We start from the raw sequence: 22,175 nt of genomic DNA on the forward strand, positions 1-22,175 counted from the left end.
TGTGAGAAAGGCAACAATGTGATTTTATGTCTATACAGACATGCAGTGTAGATGAAACTGGTTTGGAACAGCAGCAGAAGCAGCAGGATGTGTGGTACCTGTTTTATTCTTGTTGGACCTTTATTCAGGAAAGAATACAAAATGACAAGAAGATTAGTAGGTAGTAAGAAGCAACATAATAGGCTTGAGTCTACAGTGCTTGAAGCTAAGTGCCACATCCTCCATCTCCTTGACACTGAGGAGAGCAAACCTGCTCTTACACTTGCAAATTCCAAGGTTGGATGGAAACTCTGACTGGTTGTGGGTGATATGTACATCTTTCTCTCTTATGTATCATGGCCATTGTGACTGATTACTCATTCAGTTATTTAATACAGTTTATAGTACCTCGACAGGCATAAGGTGATAATTAACTTGACTGGTCATATTGAGCACAGTCATATTGTCTGTGGCATGCTGGAAATGAAAGCCATGCTTTTGTCAGGCTAGTCTTCAGTCACTGAATAATCTCGGGCATTAGCGTTCAGTAGAGCAAAAAATTGCTTTCCTTTTAATTGGAGAAATCAAAGTGGCAATATTGTTTTTGAACATTTCTGGTGAGTGGACCTGGGCTACCACTGTCAACTTCTGCAAGTTTCCCCTGTAAAGGAATAAAACGAAGGGGCAATTTCTCTTTCACATTTGTGTCTGAATAGTATCTAAAGACAGTAATTTTTCCAATTTTGCTAAAGGGGAAAAAGGTTAGCTGCACTGTGGCTTACAGTTGTTTTTTTTTTTTTCTTTTTTTCTACACAGCAATTTCAGTACAAGGTCACCATGTATTATCAGCCGTGTGGAATAGCAGTTAACAGATGAACAAAGGCAAAGGCTTACTATAGGATCCTCTGTTTAAAAAGTTACCTAGCACAATAAAGGGTTATCATACTTGTAAATACTGCTGAAATGCAGTCTGTGCACCTCCTAGTAGTAGTGACATGCTTTAAATTCCTCCATTGCATGGATAAGGCTGACATTATCACCAGGGTTTGAAGAGTGAAGGAGCAGAAAACTACCTATGGAGAGTATTGTAAATAAATGTGAAACCCTCATAGATGTAGGGTCTGAGGCACAAAGTCCGAGTGACAATATTTCCTGGAGTTGACACATCATGGTATGTGTATGTTCAAGCTTGTGTATTCAAGCTTTTGGCTTCTAACTCTTGAGATTTCTTCTGCTTAGAGCCTTTAAGTCTTAAGGGAGACTTCAGGGTTGCTGGATGTTTGTTTTTCAGTGGTGCTCCAATCTTACTTATGTTTTGGTGGCAGAAAAGTTCTGTTAATCAAATTTGGCGGCATCTCACCTCTTGATATTTCCCCACCCCACCAAAGACAACATATTCCTCTCCAAACACACACACGTGTGTGTATACGCTATGGTGTCATTGTTGTAATGATCTTTTGTGTAGCTGCAGAGTAGGCAAAATGGAAAGTCCAAAGAGATTGGAGAATCACACAATAGATGAAGTTGGAAGGGACGTATACATGTTGTCTAGTCCAAACCCTACAGCAGGCTGCCAAGGACCATGTCCGGTTGGGTCTTGAATATCTTCAGGGATGGAGACTCTGCAACTTCTCTGGGCAGACTGTTTCAGTGTTCAGCCACTGGAGATTTCCTTTCAGGAACTGCACCTGCAACTATATAATTGGTTTTGGGTGTTCTCTGACAATAAATTTTAGAGGACTTTGGGTAAAATCAGGCTTTGAGGCAAGAGCTGCAATATCTTTGCCTGTTGAAGCAGAGCTTGGAGTAGAGAATCTTCAGAGAGACCATTTTGGAGATTGTTATTTGTTTTCCATGCTTCTCTCCTGAAAGAAGACAGATCATTGTTACATGCTCTATGCCACAAGCAAAGAATGACCCATACCAAAGGCCTAAAGGACAGTCTAAAGCTCTAATGTAGTGAATTACAGTAATGTCTAATAACTAATGATAGGGTTTTTTTAACACAGGTGAGACTGGATCTCATACATGGTTAGGAACAGTGTGGCTTTAATCAAAGCACATGTGATGTTTGTTGCAAAGTGATATATGATGTTAATACGTGAAGTATGTGGTCTCATTGCTAGGAGAGCTGTGATTAGGAAAATTTAACATCTTTCAGTTAAGTGGTTCGCATATGGCGAAGTGTGAGACTGCCCAAGAGTGAACTCGTTCAGGCTGAATATCAGGAAGAATTTCTCTACTGAAAGGGTTGTCAGGCATTTGAACAGCCTGCCCAGGGAGATGGTGCAGTCACCATCCCTGGAGGTGTTTAAGAGACCGGTAGGTGTTGTACTTAGGGACATGGTTTAGTGGTGTTGCTAGAGCTAGGACAAGGGTGGGACTCTATGATCTTGAAGGTCTCTTCCAACCAAAACTTTTCTATGATTCTGTGATTCTGGATTGAAAAAGAAGTGCTTTATGTGGTTGCTACTTAAGTTGTTCCTACAACATAAACCATTGCTATATATGTGCAAGTCTGTATAGACCTTACTGATTTGTTTTGGTAAATTCTATTTGATAATCTGATAGGCTGTGGGCTGTAGTTCTCAAACTTCGTTATGCTAATAAAACTAACAAATTTCAGGACTTAAAGAAAATGTTGAGAAATACAGTGAATTGAAATTTAGAAATAATTTTATAAGTTTAGAAAGTCTGAATTTTTAGACATGCAAATGTGAAAGTTCAGCAGATCTGATGAGATTTTTAATATTATGATTTGTGTCGCTATTCTAAATTCTGTGGATAAACATATGCTTGTGTACAGAGAGATACATATATCATTATATTAGAGCTGCCTGCCTCTAATGGTTTCTATGCTGCCCTCCACCTTTTTCTTTAATAATTCCTTACTGAAGGAAATTTCTTATTTAGGGAAAAATAATTTGTGAAAGAGATCTAAAATAGATCTCTAGCTTCTGCTTTGCATGGGGATGTGTGTTGGTCAGAGTGGAAATTTATTCTTGATTTCTTAAAATGAATATGGAAAAAAAAAAAAGAATGCATGTAGTTTTGAGCAAGAGAGATGTAAGCAGTTCATGTTTATGTGCCTCAGATAAAACTTTTGTCTCAAACAGTATTACACAGATCTGTGGAGTATATTTTCACTTTGTCTAGCACAGTTCCATATTAGTAGCAGGAGTTCTTTAAGCTCGAGGGAAAACATTGGAATATATGAGCCTAGGTGAGCTGAAATAACTTTTCTCCTAAGTTATTCCTGGAAGTTTTCTTTTTAATAATCACCAAAAGATGTCACTCCTGAATATTTTTTTTGTACGACTGATCTAGAATGCTAAGCCTGTTCAAATTCTTTCGACAGGCTTTATCCCAGATCAAGTATCATCTGTCTTGCGTCTACATTTTTGTCTGGACCAGGTGTGATTTGTCCCCCCACCTAAGTCTAAAGGTGGCATAGAAGTCAAAATGAGCACTTTTTGATATGCTAGTTTGTCAGAAACTTGATCATGTATTCACGTGTGATCACCAAATTGTTATCTCTGGACAGTTTAGTAACGTGTCTGTCAATTCCACTGATCTGAAACCAGGTCCCCACACCATGAGCTCCACTTTTTGGACAGAGAATATTGATAAATCTAATAACTTATCTTTCTGCTTGGGAATAGATGCACATCTAGCTTAAGCATGGACTACAAACTAAGCTGCGTTCTGGATTTTTGTGGTGCTTTGGCATAACATTCCAGACCTGGTTAAGTTGCAAGGATGCCTTTAACTCTGAAGCTTTGTGAGTAATTTTGTGTCTTGTCTGGTGCTGTTAGCTGTGATGGGTCAGTAGGGCTAAAAGAAGCAAAACAGAAACTTTGTGCATTATTAAAGGAAAGGATCCCGTTTTGAAGATGCACTAGAAGCTGCTGGAGATCTGATGAATAAGAATCAGCCAAATTTTCTGTTATTTCTCAGAGATGAATTAAAGAGAGAATCCCAGAGTATCTCGGTGTTTTAGAAATGGTTCAGTTGACAGCATGGATGCATTCTGCTACTGAATTATCTCAGTATTCCATTATCATGCCAGGCACAGATGCAGTGCAGATGCAGTGGCCTTTCTCGAGGATGAGAGCTATTTTTAGTTAGGGAAATGGGAATATCCAAATAGCCAGAGGTTTATTTTAGTGCTTTGTGCATCATAACTATAGAAAGAGCTTAATGAGGAATCTTCTTGTTTCTCTAAGATCCACAGCTTTGTTCAGTTATAGTTAAGGCAACACGAACAGGGCTGTGTCATTTCAGCCACTTAGGATTCATTTGCAGAAAACACAGCAGTTTGTGCTGGCTTTCATCCAGCTTTGCTGCTGGCAAAACATGTCTCTTCCCTCTCTTTGTACTCTCAGCTACATGACTGAAATCCTGTTCAGCCAGTTTTTCAAACTGGTGCTCAAACTTTGTCCTTCCCTCTCATCACGTTTTCTCTAAGAACTGTTTTAGGTTTCATGGACATACATGTACAGAGCAGCTTGTTTGATTCTTCCTCTTATCTCTGTACAGTTTTAATCTCAGTATTGAATTATTGAACATATTCCTTTAAATATGGAATGATTCATCAGAGCTCTGCTAGAGACACTGATCTGGTGGAACTAGCAATAAAGGGTTGAGAATGATGCCAGTACACCGTGGTTCTTGCAGTCGAAATGAAGGCTGGTTGCAAGATGCAAACAGTGGTAATTAATGCTCTGTATAACTCTGTTGCTGTGAAATGAGTAGATTAACAGGAGACACATAGGGTGTGTGAGCTTGGTGGAGGCAGTCTTAAGGTGGGGCAGCTTTGCATGCTGAGGTGGGGGAGTGCTATGGAGGGCAGCCCGAAGATGAATGACAGGAGGTAAATAGCTGAGGTTTTTATTAGTGGGGTGAAGAAGATGTGGATGGAATTTACGAAATGACAGACTTGTGGACAGGTCGTTCAGTATGTGAGACAGAAAAATGCAATGTAAATCTGGCACTGGTCTTAACTTGTCCTTAGCTTGCTACGCTTAGGTGTATGCTGGTTCAAGGTGGGTTTTTGAGATGCTGCCCGAAATTCATAGTGGGGAAAAAGGAGGCTGAAAATGGCTTTTCCGCAGGAATGCTGAATAGCTTAACTTACATTTAATTTATAAACACATCTACACTGGTTGCTTTAACTCCTTTTGATACATGGGATAGGCTCTATCTATTGCTTGAAAGACTTAAGGGTCCAATGTAACCTATAGTAATGAAAGCTGGTCCACAGCTGTGCTTTTCATACTTGACCTTTCCAGAACTTGGAGACATCTCGTCTGGATGAAAGAAGCCAGTTCAAGCCAATCTCAAATATCTGTCATTCCTCTGTGGCAGTGTTGTGCTTGCTGTTTTGCCCCATGCTTTTCTCCTAGGTGAATCTTGCCATTCATATTCTGCTACCCCATTCCTCTCCTCAGTTAACCCATGCAGTAGCTAAGCTGGTTTGGGTAGCAAGGATTGCTTATGTCTCCTATTCTTCCCACATTCCTTTTGCCCTCTGCTGGAGCAGTACACCCCGAAGTTTGAAAAAGGCTGTTTTTTAAAATAAAAGTTTCTAAATAAGTGCTAGGCAAGGCCTGCCAACCTTGTGGCATTTTATCTAAGGTGCTTTAGGCTGCTAGCCTCTAACAAGAAAAGTAGAGAATTGTTTTGACATGTTGATTGTCCTATTGGAAAGGAGTTTGCAATATTGAATGTTAGACTGACATTTAATAAATATGCAGTGGAAATACTTAGGCTCCATTAAAAATAAAAACAAATGCTGCCTCTCATACCTTCTTTAAACCCTAGTACACTGGGAGTATTTGGCTTATCAGTGTTCTTATGCAATAATTCACTCGTTTGTGCTTCTGAAAACAGCTGCATTGTATATCTGTCTTTTCAGCTGTATGTTGCGTGGGAAACACCGTCTGAAAAAAATGTGGCTATTTCAGTGCAACACTCTTGATTATTACCAAATTGACTTACAACATTTGGCCTGAGCATTTCCTCTCTTGTCCAAAAATTTTTCTCCTTTTGTCTTCTAGCTTGGTGAAGACTTTTAGAACTACAGTTCTAATGTTTTATTTGTAAAGCAGGAGACTGCATACATTTGCTCTGTGTGTTGGATTTCTTGTATCTGATCAAAACAGCTCCCTAATTGCACTCTTTGTATGGGCTCTTGTGCATCTTCAGAAGCACAGGGTACAAAGTTGAAGGTTTGAGGAGTGTTTTATTGCTGTTCATCAGTAAGACTCTGCTTCCTTTTGGCAAGAATCCCTGTACACCTTCTGGAAGCTAATTCCTATCACCATTTCCAATCCCTTTTTACAAATATTTGCTCTTTACTGTGCCCAGAAGTTAAAACAGAAAGTAATAAGGTGCTGCATTTAGTAAGAAGGCAATTCTTCTCATGTCTGTTGTGGTGAGAATATTTGTTGATGGTCTGTGACTGTGGCAGTCCCCAGAACTGCATTTCTGAAGTGGTTACTTTTGAGTCCTCTGGAATTTTCTTCTTTTTCTGATGTTTACACATCAGCTGAGGTATTTAGAGTACTTTCAGATCTCAGTTTTCTGATTTTAAATCGTCCTTAAACAATGACTTGCTTTATAGCCTCAGGTTTTTCAAGACTTCAACTTGTGGTAGAAACATGACCTGCACTAGCAATCAGGAGGAAACTGGCTTTCTGAATCTGCAAGAGTTTAGGTGGTTTGTTTGATTATTCTGTTGGGGGGTGGGTGCTTGTTTTTGTGTGTTTTTTGTAATGCATTGCAGTAGAATTGCATTGTAAAGGGATTTTTTGGGGAGGATGTTACGCCCTTCTTAAAGTTTCAAATATCTTCTGTTTGATATTGAATAACTTAATTTTACAGATATGTTTTTATCTGTATCTGGAGAGATATATCTACAAATTAAGCAGCTTACACACAATGGTGATGTAAGTGCCTCTCCTTACCCAGCTCTGACCTATGGTTCTCTGTCTTGATATGTAGTAACAACTACTGCAGCATTTCTGAACTCAAAATGGTAGTGGAACGCTGGTTAGCTGTCCAAGTCTAGGAAAGGGCCTGAATTGGATTTGAGCAGTTATTTTGAAACGAAGCCTGGGTAATCATGTGTCTGCTCCTACTAAATCATGTTCAATACATCATTTTTCGGTTGTGGACCTGTACCTTTGGGACACAGATGCTGCAATATTTGTTCACACAGTGAATACTGTGTAGCTGTGGGATCAGATCATTAGGACCTCATCTTTCCTGAACAGAGACTGTAACTATGTGAAGTGTCACATGTGTTGATGATAAAACAAAGCAACCCTCTTTTTTCCCCCCCATACACAGGTTAAAAGACAAGCATAAAGATGTTTGAGTTTCAAGTTGACTTGTAGTTTTCTTTTGGGGGTGATTGTTTTGGAGTTGTAAGCTATTGCTGAGAGCAGTGGGTGGCTACTGCATCATGATGTTAATTACTGCTTTGTTTGTGAGGTGATGCTTTCCTGGGAGGGAGTAGCATCAAGAGGGAAACTTAGAATTAATTATATTTAGTCCCTTGAAAGTTAGCTAACAAGCTACTGTTTACTGATTCGGTACATATAGGTACTGTAATGCATTAGTTGACTATTATAAGCAAGGAATTTAACACAGGCATGGAGTAATAAAAGGCTAGAAACTTGTATAAGTTTGGAAAATAACATTGAACAAGACAGATGGAGCCCTTTCCTCTTGAGAATTAACCCATTGGGGTTATCCATCCTACAGGTAGGGAATAATTTGGTTTTATCTATTGACTGTAACACTGTATCTCTACCAAGAATTTTCATTGGCTTAGATCTGACTTGATTATAGTTTCACTTTTGAAGGTATTAGACTACAATTTGTTTGGCTTCTGTTACCGTGTACCTTCTGGAACATTAGTAAATCTTGATGGGTAGCTTTTTTTCTTTTTGAAGTTCAAATTTAAAAGAAGTTAAAAAAATAAAAAGGATATAACCAAAGTCAAAGGTGCTGTAGGTGAAAAAAGGCTGTTGCAAAATCAGTGTTGTGATTGATTGTGAAAGTTTTTTTTCTTTCAACTATTTCATAGCATCTATTATAGTTAGTTCAGATTTTTAACATTATTATTATAATACCAGGACCTTTCATATGAACTCGTAATTCTGCCGTATTGTCCTAATTGTTCTTTTTACCATAATGCTGGTGTTCTTATTTTCTTTTCCACAGATGCGTATAGTTTATTTGCGTGCCTTTTATCAGGAGCCCGTGTCTGTTCTCCATCATGTTTTTTCAAAAGCTATCACAAAGGGCTGCCTTATTTTATCTTTTTTTTTTTTTTTTTTAAAAAAAGTGTTATAATAATGGTAAGGTTTTTGGAATTATCTGTATCAGTCAGTACCATGCAATTTATCACTTTATTTTTCAGTTTAGTCAGCTGGTATCCAGTGATTTGAAAGTACTTGGAAGGAGCTCTTACACACTCTGCAGTGATGGCCAGTTACTCATTCGACAAGTCCTCCACCCAGAAACCTCTAAGAAGGTATGAGATCAGAAGTGATGCAGAAGGGCAGTACTGTGTTTTAAGGACATCAAAGAAAATAGCTTATGTGAGTTTGAGATGAGCAACACAATTCAACCTTGGGAACTGCAGCGTTCCAAGAATATTTAAGATAATCCCCTCCCTGTCTGAACCCCGAGTAGCAGAGTAGTTCTTGGCACTTGCTCTTGGAAGTCAGCTACAGTGCTTGAGGACTTCCAGATGAGTGTAATGAAGAGGAAAATTAGGAAAGACAGGATAGAGACGGGAATAACACAAGTACATTGAATTCTGTGTCTCAAGAAATGGAAGCAAAAGTGATGGAGAACTATTGCTTTGTTTAGGCTTGAGTTAAACCACAGGTTTTGTGTGGAGCCACGGGTTTCTACTAAGATCCGAAATTGGTACGAGCCGTGTGCCAATGTCCCTTAAAGAGTAAACACACAGGCAGTGACTTGCCCTGAGGAATGGCAGTGGTTCCCCATACGCATTTATTCAGTGGGAAGTAGTGCTTATTTGCTGCTCCAGCATGAGGCAGCAGCTTCCACTCCAAGTTCCGGCAAGATCTTAGATCAGGCTGTCTTGCACAGGGAGAATCTTGCCTTTGTGCAGAGTGGTGGCTCTTGAGTTAGCCTGCTTGGCGGGGTCTGCAGGAACCCCACAGGAATGGGAGCTGTTGACATGGAAGGAGTTGACTGATCAGTTGTATTTTTTTCTCTATATAAGGGTATTGGCTCATGCTGAGTTTCTACAAGTATTCGTTTGGCATTTCTGTTATATTAAAACATAACACTGACTTTTTATGAAAAGCACATGTTTATGTAGGGATGAAGCAAATAAGGAAACAGGAATGATATTTAACATTCAAACATGATAGTACCTTTTTTTTTTTGATGGGTAATTCTTTGTACTTTCCCCTTGAAACAAATAGACTAAACCAACACAAATGCTGTAATGTTGTGGAAGAAACAATTGTCTATACCAGATCAAGATCTGATCACATGTTGAGTCTCTTAATACTGCATCTCTTTCTCTTTTTTTTTTTTTCTCCTTTGATGCTTTTTCATTTGTGAAAGTTCATTTCTCCCTGCACATTAAATGTTAGTAAGCCTCAGACCTTAGGTCTGACTATTCCTGCCACTCTAAGAAGCATTACTTTGTGATTTTTCTTAATTCTTTATTTACAAGGGTGGGTGCTGTTTGGCTAGACGAAGTCAAACTTCTATATAGTAAAACAGTTGGAGAGAGAGAAAGTAGTGAATAAGACCAGAATTATTTATTTATTCCTTGAAAAAATAAGCTAATATCTAAGTGGAGGGCTGATTAAACATTTGTTTAATAATATTATATAATTAAAGTTCTTATCCAATATGCAACAGTAATGAATAAATGTCTTTAAGTTGCTGGAAGATACTTTGTACACTGTAACAATATTTACTTAAACTTTATCACACTTTGGTACAATACTGCTTTTCAGTGTGACCACAAAAGAGAAAATACAGAATTCTAAATGGGCTATTTATAAAACAGCAACACCTAGATTTTTTTTTTAATATTTCTTTTTTCTTTCCCAGCAGTCTTCTCTAGCTGTTTTGCACAGGTCTGCCTTTCAGAAGCTGTTTGGGTTTCCTCATCTAGAGATTTAATTCTGTAAGGCTATGGAATTTGAACTGTATTACAAAAGGGACTAAACTGGTCTATCATAGACAAGCTGACGACATGCAACTATGTGATTTTTGAGACTGCCTCATTCAGTCCAAAAATATTAACGGAATTTAAAGAAATGGTGTGTACAAAACAAACTTTTTGCCTTCATTGTAGAACTTCCCGCTGTCAGACTGCTTCTATTCCTTTTATGATCTGCGGAAAGAATTTCACACTTGCTACCCTAGCTCAGCCGCTGTGAAAGATCAGACTACCAAGACCATGGCAGAATGTATCCTTTTGCTGCAGCTTTTACACCAGAATCGTTTATGCTTCCTTAGGTTTTACGTCTGTGATCGTTACAGGTTTATTCTTCTAAATTAAAACATAGGTTTTAAAAACTCACAGATGAAATGTTTGCTGAAGTGTGTATTGGGGGTGTGGCTCTGCTTGTAAATTTTTTTTTCAATTTGAGTCTAACACTGCGTTCTAAACCTTATTTAGTAAAGCCCCTAAAGAAAAACATCTCTTGCGTTGATACTTGACCTTAAAGGAAGGGCTTAGCTATCACTGGGCCTTTTCAACACCAGTTGGTCTGCAAGCTTCTACTGTTTGCAGATAGTAGTAGTTCTCTTGTATGATCCTGACTGAGTTTAAAACAAAACAGCAGCAGCAAAAAAACCCACAAACAAAAAGCCACAACACCCTGCTTCTAAAGTTTAGGGGAATTGTTGTGGCCCAGCTGAATTGGTTAAAGTTCAGCTAAGTTTGAAGTGATAGGAACTTATTCAGCTTGGTTTTTAACTGTTAACACTGAAATGATGTAAGCTATCAATAGTTTTCAGACTGTTGACCATTAAAGTGAATATTAACCCATTTATGAGCAGAGTAACAAATGTCTAATGGTCATGTGTCCCTCCTAAGACCGGTAAATTTGATTACCAGTTCTGTGTTTATATCAGGAAAGCCTCATGACTTGTTTGCAAATGATTGTGCAAGTCTGTTATTTTCTATAATCACCTGTTTAGATCTAGGCTTAGGGACAGATGAAACAGAGGAGGACTTTGGCGTGTGGCAAGTGAAAACCATGGTGGCTATCATTTTCAGCATGCTCTCTGAAAATTGTAGTAAGTGAACTACTTATACAGAATGCTGAACTCTTTCTTTTTCTGTATGAATTGGCAGTGGTACTGTCATTCTTAAGTAATCTGTGACTCTGGTTATATTTAAACTTCCTGTTTTGTTGCAGATCGCATATTTACTGAGCCTGAAACTGTGAAATACAAGTACGAAACGGGTCCTTGGTAAGTGCCCTTGTCATGGTTGTTTACAACCAAAGATGAGTCTTGTCTAAAGCAAGGAAAGCTTGTGAATATTTCCCCATGGTCACTGTGAAAGTAGGTTGGTTCCTGAAAACAGTGTATTCAGCAGTCTGGTGTAGACAGACTGTAGCTGGTATGTTCAATGCTCTACTTTAGTCTGTCTCTTTAAAATCAGTGCAAGTTAAACGCTCTTTGTTCTCTAGCTTCTGTTTTGCATGGCAGTGAGGCTGACTTATCTTACCCAGTGGTGAAGAAATATTTGTGAACTTTCCCTAAGTCAACAGGGGTACTGGCTAGTGCACCCTGTCTGCAGCTGGACTACATGGTGCTTCTGGAGAGTGGTCTAATATGCTGTATTGCATATTGGGTTTAGGGAGACAAGAAACAGAATGGTTCTTTTCTGTTTTCAAATACATGGTGGTAACTAGAGAACGAAACGTCTTAAGCATAAGGAATATGTATTCATGTTTGGTTCTGCCTTGTAATCATCTATGTTGGATTGTTAGGTCTTTCAAATAAAATTAATCCAGTTCCTTATTACACCATTTTGAGACAGTCTTCCTACTTTTTTTAAGGAACTGCAATGTGATGACAACGTAATGGATCTTAGGTGTTGTATATATAAAAGGATTATCCCAGTTATCTTTCCTTTATTGAAATGAGTAATGGAATTAGAACAGTCAACAGCAAATGTACTCCTGATTTTCAAGTTAAATTAGTTGCAAGCTGAAATTTGATAAGATAATGGAAAACATAGATTAAAGCTTACTTTGGCTTTTTTCTTTTTTTCTGTGCAGTAGTAAATCTGAAACAGTGGACAGTGAGACAGTAATACGTGCCAGAGGTTTGCCATGGCAGTCTTCAGACCAAGATATTGCTCGATTTTTCAAAGGACTCAACATTGCCAAGTAAGATAATAAGAATTTGTCTTGCTTTATCACTTTGTCTTTAATAACAAGTTTCTTTAATATTTAACGCTATCCCTCACACCCCCTCTGGAGTCCTCACTTCTACTGTCTTTCCCTACCCAGGCCCCTTCCCATGCCGTGGTTATGATAACTGAACAGGTTTTAAGTGTGCAAGAAAGTTTTGGAGTGCATGAAGAAGAAAAGAGATTTACCAATTGAAAACCAACATATGTTCATTTATTGCTAGTAGCTAAAGGGAGAAACTCCTACTGCATTAATCAAGGCAGAGTCCAAGATATAGTAGAAGCTTCAATTTTGTGCCAGTTCTTCACTATTCCTCTATACCTCCTAAACAGACCAGATTCGGAAACCTGCAAGTACTGTTTGGAAGAAATTTTCAAATGACTGGTGTGTGTACACCTCTGTGTGGAGAGAGAGAGAGAGAGAAAGTGAGTTTAATTAGCATATCTCTCACTTATATGTTCCAGCTTCTCAACACTGAGAAACTATATGTATATTTAAAATTATTATTTATCTGCGTCTCTGAGGTGATAGGAAGGGCTTGCAAATTTTCATCTGCATGGAGGTTGAGGAAGTCGTGAACAGCATGAGATCCAAAATTTCACTGAAGTGGATTCTGCAGTGTAATTGTATTGCATCAAAATTAAATTAAATTGTGGATAGTAGCAATTTCTTTTCCAGTCTGTAAACTGAGTGTTAGTCTGATTGCTCTACTACTCTTACACAATTATTTATTAAATGTATTAAATATTTAAGCTAAGTTTCTTTTTGTTGGCTTTTCCTTCCAGAGGTGGTGTGGCTCTTTGTCTGAATGCACAAGGAAGAAGAAATGGAGAGGCATTGGTTCGGTTTGTCAATTCTGAACAGAGAGATCTTGCACTGGAAAGACATAAGCATCACATGGGTAGCAGATACATTGAGGTAAAAAGTAGTGACTTGAAACAGGTCTTTGGAGAGCAACCTGAATATTTTAGACTACGGTTTCAAATGAGAAGAAACTACACTTCTGTTTTGCTCCAAGTACCGAAATACAATACTCTCACGTGTGGAAGAGTGCACATGTTTGAGTTGAATGTTGTAATTTTCATGTGTGTGTTTTTTTTCTTCCTTTTTAAGGTTTACAAAGCAACTGGGGAAGAATTCTTAAAAATTGCAGGAGGTAAGTGATGCTGGAGTTCAGTGTGATTACTTCAGTTCATAGGAGTGTTGTTCTAGTTCTGATTTTATTTTTTTTTCTTGACTGAGGACACAAATGGATAATGAAGTAGCTTTTCTTGTTTTGCCTTCCAAGAATACTTGCCCCTGTCAAGTTCTGATTTCACAGGGTTGAATTTGAGCTGTGAGCATTCGGGCTGTGATGTTCACAGACAGGTCTTGCTGTTTACGAGGAAGATGAGCCTTTGCAGTGGAAGCATCTGTGTCCCTTGTATAGATTCACGCTAATCTCATCTTTGTTCCAATTTAATTAAAAATGAAACACTTTCAGGGTAAGGGATTTTCACTTCAAAATAGATTACTGGGAGTTAGTAGTGTCTCAGGTCTTCTGTGGGTTTGTTGCTAGCTGTAGTTATCTCCTATATTGCTCCTTAATGCTCTGTTGCTCCTGTGTGCTATGGAATTGACAGACCAGGGTGACCATATGTTGTTATCTTTCTACCAGGCACCTCCAATGAAGTGGCCCAGTTCTTATCTAAGGAGAATCAAGTTATCATCCGGATGAGAGGCCTTCCATTTACTGCTACTCAGGAGGATGTCTTGGGGTTCCTGGGGCCAGAGTGCCCAGTCACGGGAGGGAAAGAGGGACTTCTCTTTGTCAAGTACCCAGATGGCAGGCCTACAGGAGATGCATTTGTGTTATTTTCCTGTGAAGAATATGCACAGAATGCACTTAAAAAGCACAAAGAAATACTTGGAAAACGTTACATTGAACTCTTCAGGAGTACAGCAGCAGAAGTCCAACAGGTTATAACTATTAGTTCTGAGACTTGAAAATTAACAGTTAAAACATTTCTTCTAATGCTTGCACGGAAATATATTGTAGGCAACCATGAAAGTCTATTATATTAAAGATGTCAAATTCTAGAAAGGGCGACATGTGCTTCCTGATTGGCATGGAAAACTGCACAGCATTGTTTTTTGGTATTTTACTGCCACTGTTTTGTTTTTGTTAATATCCCTCAGGTTGTTAAGTAAAACTAGTCAAATAATTTTCTTAAAGGTTGACTGAAGTCACAAGAATAATTCTAAAAATATACTAGATTGGTTGTATTGTAGTAATGCTTCTTGAAAATCTGCCATATTGTCATTAAAGTCTGGTCTCCATGTACAGAATTTCTAATATTAAAATTGGCTTTTCCTACAACTGCTTTGTTGGAAACTAAGAATTACCAGCATGTATCTGATTTTTGGTGAAAGGAAGTGAAATGTTTCTTTTCCTAAGATAATATATTTCACTTTTTACCCTATCTATTTACCAGTTCCTATAATCACCTTCTGAAAATGGTAAAACTGTTTTATTTTGGCGCTAGCAACTTGACACTGTGAAAAACATCACATATTGCATTTTTCTGCCTAAACAGAATATTTCTAGACTGATAATGCCAAAGAGAAAAAATATGAGATTTGATCTGGTCTTTGCAAAACCACTGGCTATAAAAACTTAATACAGTTACTGTTTCAACCAATGTGACATGAGGAGCCTTTTCAATAGAAGGGGTGGGGCAAGGGAAGGAATATCCACACTTATAGGCCTGACATTTACCATTAGTACTGTGATAGGGAGATTAGAACAGCCAAGAATCTGGTATGTGTATGGTGAAGACTAAGTGAAATGGCATGGTGAGATTTTTTCTCTTTTTTTTTTTTTTTTAAATTTTCTTTTTTTTTTCCTTCCCCACCTCGGAGAGAATGAGACTAAATCCTCTAAGGACGCTGTCACTGTGACCAAGTCTTTGCTCTCACTTTTGTTAGAGAGACCTGGATAAAAGTTATATTCTACAAATATGTCATTACTTCTTTCTCTATAACAGCTGCCTAGGGTGACACCCTAATTTTTTTGCTGCTTGAGCAAGAGATGATTTTCTAGGGAGTTACAGGCTGTTTGTGTGAGTAATTACAAGAGGTAAATCATACTCAGTACTCTCATGTACTTAGTGTTAATATGAAGTAATTGCAGTATTCTATACATATCTGAGGGAGAAGATTTCTGGCCTGAAATGTGCTACAAGTAGATTCCTGAAAAAAGGTTTCGGTTGAGACAAACTCCCTAGGCTGAGTCATTACTGACAAAACTATAAAGCTTTGTAACCTCTTTTTTGGTACCTCTTTCAGTGAAATGTGTTTCTTTATTTCTGATAATCATCACTAAATACACTTCTCAGCAGTAGGCCCCAACAGCAAGTTATGTTCCCTTTGTCATTTGGGAATGAGTCAAGAGAAAAAAAATAATCTTGAAATCAAGGTCTCCTATAGCTCTTACCCTCTTTTAAAATTTATTTTTTCTTTTTATTTTCTTTTTTTCTCATGTGCCCCCGCCCAACCCTGTACTTGGAGGTGAGCGCTCAGGTTAAAAAAACCAAGCACCCTCACTTAACCAATTGGGTTTTGTGAATGAATTAGAGCTAGTGTTTTTACTTAGTAATTATTTCAGGCCCCTTTTAAAATTACTGTTTTTAATTTACCCTAATTTAAGAACTGTATGTGACAATACTGGTTTATTAGTACAAATGTGATTTTTAGATGTTCCTTTTTGGGATATTCTAAAATGAACTCTAATCTGCTTTTAAATTCTTTATAATGATATTACAAAGGTCTGCTATTAGGGTCTAGCAAATTAAATTTGTTAGACTTCCGCTCTCTCCTTCTGAGTTTGAAACTTCCAACTGCCCAACAGGAAGCTATCCACAATAATTTGGTTTAAGAAGGTTTTCTTTTTTTCTCTCTGATGTTGGAAGTGGATTTATTTGAATGTGTGAAATAATTTTGGGAGAATTGATTTGTACTTAGCCAGATGATGTGTAAATCTTTATCAATGTGCTTTTTTGCCAACAGGTACTTAATCGATATATGTCAACGCCTCTTATTCCCACTCTCCCAACTCCCATCATTCCTGTCATACCCTCACCATATACCATTGCCACGGGTAGCATACGTGACTGTATCCGGCTCAGAGGCCTTCCTTACACTGCTGGCATTGATGACATCCTGGAGTTTATGGGAGATGCCACAGCTGATATCAAGCCCCATGGAGTTCACATGGTCCTTAATCAACAGGTAAGTGTCTTGCATGGGAGACCTAACTTTGCAGTTATTGAACAGGGTTAGAAGTCAGGGTAGCTGACCTATTCTTGGCTGTGCTTCTATAACCTTGAGACAATACTATGTAATTTGTCTCTCTTCCTCAGTTCTCTTCCTCTTTTACATACACGTTTGCTTTTCCTTCTGTACATGTACGCATAAGACTGGTGAAGGTGAAGCTTGTTCTTTTAATGATAGCTTTATCCTGGAGGCTGTCTTAAATAGTCTTTTGCGTTTCAGTCAAGTGCTGGAAATACACGAGACAGAAATGTCTCCTGTTAGATGGCATAGCTGCTCTGTCAGCTCCAGGGTTTCTGCTTAGTGGTAGCTTTGTTGTTTGAGTGGTATTTGTGGAAAAATTAGGTTTTCCTAACTTAGAACTTGATAAGAGTCTTCTGAGGATTTAAAGGAAGTTGATAATTAAAAATTGTGTTTTAGGTATACTTTAATGACATAACTACAGGGATATCTTTTCCTTGTTGTCTTGTGTTACAAATAAACTCTGTTAGCCATAGAAATATTCAGGTATTAAAGAAAACAAATGAGTGATCTACCATGTTTGTTCTGTGTTTGGTTGTTTTTTGTGGTGTTTTTTTTTTTTGTTAAGAAAGTTTTAAATATTTTATACGTACAGCAATGTCTGTCAGGTTGCAGAAAATCAGACCTGGATATCAATTTCTAAAGTAGCTATGGACTTTATAAAGCTCCAGACATGCTTTAGTACTGTTGTACTATTACCTAGAAGTTAGTTAGAATGAAGGCAAAGCCAGACTTCCTAGAGCTTCACAGCAAAAGAATAAGACACAATGTTGTTAAACTGCATCAAAGAAAATTCCGATTGGGTGAAAAGGAGAGGAAAAAAAAAATCACAATGAGAAATTAGTTAAGCACCTGAACAGGTTCCCAGAGAGGCTGTGGAATCTCCATCCCAGAGATGCTAAGCATTAAGTGGAGAAAGCAGTGAATGGCCTGATGTAACTTCAAAGTTAGTCCTGCTTTAAACAGCGTTTGAATTACAGGCCTCCAAACTTTGTTTCCATGCTAAATTACTCTTTATTTCTTTCTATAGAAGACAGAAGTAGTGTTGTGTTAACTGAGTGCTGGTTACCTGAGTCTTGCCTTTCTGCTCCTGAAAATAATGGAGTTATTAGTCATCGGTGCCAGATGAGGAAGAACAACACAGACTTTTAGTGGAGATCTGACCTTAGTACTTTCTGCATTTCTTGTGCTCTGCCTGTTTTAATAACTGATTGACTTATGATTACTTCCTCCCCCCTGCCCCTAGGGACGACCATCAGGTGATGCTTTTATCCAAATGAAATCTGCTGACAAAGCTTTTATGGTGGCTCAAAAATGTCACAAAAAAATGATGAAGGACCGTTATGTGGAAGTATTCCAGTGTTCAGGAGAGGAGATGAACTTTGTTTTAATGGGTGGCACTTTAAATCGTAGTGGCTTATCCCCACCGCCATGTAAGTTACCATGTAAGTCTCCAGTTCTTCTGCTCTCTGCTGCTAAAGCCTGATATGTGGTAGGTGCTGAAGCTTTGTGGCCTTTCACCTTTTGACCTGGGTTTTGCCATGATCAATAATCATCCATCTGTATACATGCGGAGATTGGAATTGTTCCCTTTGGGCAATAATGGGACTGATCAGAGGCATTTTTATTGTATTTTCGGTGGTGAGTAGAGGGCAGTGAAATTGTTGCACACTTTGCTTTTTATGGGTGTACGGTTCTTCTGAGCTCTGCAGTAGACTTGCCTGTAGTGAAAAACCCACTTGGAATTAGAGGGATTTTTGAAAGGGGGAAAAATTCTATATTCTAGCTGCCAATGAGTGCTCTTGCTATCTTGCCTTAGAGCATTGAGAAGGTACTCTATGGGCTTATTTTTGAAGGAAAACACTGGGATGATACACTAACAGACCATAGAGTGGTGGAGTTGGATGGATTTTTGTTTATTTTTATTTTATTTAAGGTTACAGTGAATCTTACTGTGTGACTATAATGGAACTTTACCATGCCATTCTAATTAGTCTCACTACCAAATCACAAAGCTGATGCCGATGTGTATTTGCAAAATAGTAAAAAGCTGCCAAATATAGTATATAAAAAAACAATTTGACTGCACACCAAGCCAAGCTTAATGTTCCTATACAAATCAGGTATTTATTCATCAAAATGCATCAGACTAGTGATCTAGTGGGGTATTCTTTTTTTCCATTGCTATATCTGAAAAATACTTTTTGAAGTTGCTGGAGGCTTATATACGGATACTCATGGTCAGCAGTTGTGGATGCCCATGTGGAGCTAATATTATGGTACTTTTGTCCCACAGAGTACAACTTCTGTTAGAAAGAACAGAGGGTGTGTTGGTGTGCACGCCTGCTTTCTCTATGCACATGGCTTTATGCTTTCTTTGAATAACTCTGAAGTTCCCTACTTTCCATTTGTGTATGGGTAAGGCTGCTCAGCTCTAGGAGTTGTGAACTCTTAGGAACTGCTAGTTTTGAATGCCTCAGTTGTCATTCATGGTGATGTAGCAGGGAGTCTCTAGGGGAGAGGCTAGAGAGCAGTCTTTGCACAAGTGTTCATTAATCGTGCCCAGGTGGTATCAATCACATTGGGATGAATAATTCTCTTCCTATCCTAATCGGTTTTTGTTGCTGTGTTCTGGTTTTTTTTCAGGTCTTTCTCCACCAGCTTATGCTGCTTTCCAAACAGCAGCTGTGATCCCAGCAGAGGCAGCGCTTTACCAGCCACAAGCCCTTTTGCCAGCCACCAGGACTCCCCAGGCCTCTGCAGCTGCTCCTCCAACTGTTACCTACTACCCAGCTCAGGCTGCTCAGCTTTATATGAATTACACAGCTTACTATCCCAGGTAACCCCTAGACTTAGCTGCTTTTCCTGACATTTCATCTCAGTGGAGCAGACAACTGTGTGCTCATCTGTGAACAGCTCTTTAATTTGTGCTTCTGGTGTAGATAATCCTGGGAACTTGATGTTCATCAGCAGAGGCAGTAGCCATTTTAACTGATTCTGTGTGGCCTTGTAATGAAGTTTGGCTTTTCTGTAGGTTCTGTTTGGATCTCATGATAATGTTCTAATATTTAACTGTGTTTGGCACTGGTGCAATGTCATCAAGGCGGTTCTATTTCTTGGCCAAACAAGAAGCTGTGTCAATACGCACCTCTACCCTCATCTCTTAGTTTGTTCTTGTACTTATAATACTGTTTCCATACTGAAAGACTCATCAGGTGTGTACTAGGTTTGATTTCTTATGTCAGTGACTCCGAAGAACGTTCTACATGTGTAAGCAAAGCAGAAGATCTCCACCTTTTCGCTTCCCATAGATGGTATCAATATGGCTCACTGAAGTCTGGTACTTGGGTCCATGGGGAAATAGCTTGTTCAGTCATAGTTCCTAGGCTTGTGACACTTACTAGCCTGAGTATCTGGTAAATTGATAGATGGGCCCTGACCAGAGATACTACGTTACTCAATGTTTTGTGGCTCAGAAGTACCAGATTTGAACCCTTGGCAGCTTTTCATACTATGATTCTACCCCCCACCCTCCCTTTTTTTCTTTATGGTTTTATTAACAATCTTAGAACAAGTCATCTGCAGCTACTATTTTTCTCTTCCCAATAACAAATGCCACTTCTTGTCTTCAACTACAAACGTTAGCTATTTTCCTTTCCCTCCCTTCTCTAAAAATAAATTATCAGACACTGAAGAGAAATTGAAGTCCACAAAGCAGTCTGCGTCAGGGCTGCTTGTTTTTCTGTGTTTTTTGGGCTTACTCTCAAATTTAAATTTTCAGTTTCATCTTTGCCTATTCTAAGTTCTAAAACCAGTTATTGGTTTTCATAACAATTTTGCCCCTCTTTGTCTTTCAGTCCTCCAGTATCCCCTACCACAGTGGGGTATATTGCAGCTCCTCCAGGAGCTGTGGCTGCTGCTGCCACTGCCACCCACACTCCGATTCTGCCCCAGCCTGGAGCATTAGTCCGTATGCAGGGCTTGCCATATAACACAGGAATGAAGGAGATACTCAGTTTCTTCCAGGGGTACCAGGTTAGTATGCAGTCCTTCTCCTTCGTATTGTATTTGGACCTCAAAGTAATAATCATTGGGGATAAAACTGAGCAAGTGAGTGCTTTTGGAAATTGCTGAACAAGTGTGCAAGCTCAATGTTCTACATTTAACTGGCAGGCCAAAGTGTAATACACAATTTGCCTTATTTATTACATAGTAAACATACTCCAATTTGAAAGCAGTGATTTAGTGTCTAGGGTTGGGTTTTGTTTGGAGAAGGAAGAAAATGCAGACCCCCAGTGTGAGTGGGCCTGTAAAGGGGCCGCCAGAGGAAGGTGAGAGCTGCCAAAAGCTTTTAGTCCTGGCCGATTTTTTGATGGGAGCCTGAGGTAGGGTCAGTGTTTGACTATCAAGACTTAAGTGTTAAGTCTGCCAAGAGTAAATTTCTAGTACAGAAGGCTATGACCTAGGTGCAGTGACTTGCTTGCAAAAGGAGACAGACAGACAACTCTGTCAGACGCTCTTTCTAGGACTAATTATTTGGGTTGCAGGCAAGAACATTTTCCATTAAAACTGCATTACATTGCAAACTAAAGGAAAACTGTACTTTCCAAACTACTTAATGCTGATAGCAAATATTCTACGTGCTACAGGTAACTTCAGTCAGTGTGTGAACACATAGAAACTTATCTTCCTGAGGAACATCAAAATAAAAAACAAAACAAAACAAAAACAAACCAAAAAAAGGCAGCATGTACAAACGTTTTTTTTTCCAGCGGCACTTATTTGAATTCATGGAGTGGGTCTTTACATGTCTTCTGCCTTTCATCTCCGAGGATATTGTATCTATATCCATGTTTTGTCATTGCATGTTTGCTAAAAGGAAAGATAATAGAATATGGTATATTCTGGTGAGTATTTAACTTCTGTGGATAACAGCACTTGCACAAATACCAAATCTGCTGTTTTGATACTACGCAGAGGCCCTGACTTAAAATCTGCTCAGTGGGCCTCAATCCGCTGTTCAAGTGATAAGTGTGAAAAGAAGACAATTTTTGCATGTTTCTCATTCAGAATTCCCGAAGTTGGATAATAGTGGTATTGCTAAAGGGTAAGATGCAGATGGATTCTTTTTAATGCATAGCAGCAGTTAATATGAAACATTCAGGCATGGTATGCTTTTTCTTTAAGATTCTTAAAGGACAATGGGCTTTAATTTGTAGAACCAGATGTCTGCTATGTAAATTAATGTAGGCTGAGAACAGATGCTTAAATGTGTATGTTCCAAGTTCTGCCTTTTGAGAGAGAGATTCTGCTTATCATGGGCTTCAACAAGTTTTGAGTATTTGTAAGGTACAGTGCTCTACCTTGTGGCTTCTTTTCAAATGTTACATTTATTTGACAGCGGTTTTGCATACTTTGTTTTTC

At 38.6% G+C, this 22,175-nt stretch overlaps 1 protein-coding gene across 3 annotated transcripts in view; it reads left to right on the forward strand.

Moving 5' to 3' along the window:
* ESRP2 (epithelial splicing regulatory protein 2) overlaps window positions 1-22,175 on the forward strand; it is a 45,301-nt gene that overhangs the window by 12,168 nt on the left and 10,958 nt on the right. For 2 of the 3 annotated variants that reach the window (XM_086469160.1, XM_086469159.1), the window contains 12 exons: window positions 8,411-8,524; window positions 10,343-10,457; window positions 11,194-11,292; window positions 11,415-11,469; window positions 12,285-12,395; window positions 13,205-13,337; window positions 13,533-13,575; window positions 14,077-14,378; window positions 16,467-16,688; window positions 17,998-18,196; window positions 19,398-19,590; window positions 20,609-20,786. In XM_086469160.1, coding sequence (XP_086325286.1) covers window positions 8,411-8,524; window positions 10,343-10,457; window positions 11,194-11,292; window positions 11,415-11,469; window positions 12,285-12,395; window positions 13,205-13,337; window positions 13,533-13,575; window positions 14,077-14,378; window positions 16,467-16,688; window positions 17,998-18,196; window positions 19,398-19,590; window positions 20,609-20,786 — 1,764 coding nt within the window. The remainder of the gene's footprint in view (window positions 1-8,410; window positions 8,525-10,342; window positions 10,458-11,193; window positions 11,293-11,414; window positions 11,470-12,284; window positions 12,396-13,204; window positions 13,338-13,532; window positions 13,576-14,076; window positions 14,379-16,466; window positions 16,689-17,997; window positions 18,197-19,397; window positions 19,591-20,608; window positions 20,787-22,175) is intronic. The other variant, XM_009961509.2, reaches the window with a different exon arrangement.

The sequence above is a fragment of the Leptosomus discolor genome, chromosome 8 (genome assembly GCF_034619465.1).
Source record: "Leptosomus discolor isolate bLepDis1 chromosome 8, bLepDis1.hap2, whole genome shotgun sequence".
Taxonomy (NCBI): Eukaryota; Metazoa; Chordata; class Aves; order Leptosomiformes; family Leptosomidae; genus Leptosomus; species Leptosomus discolor.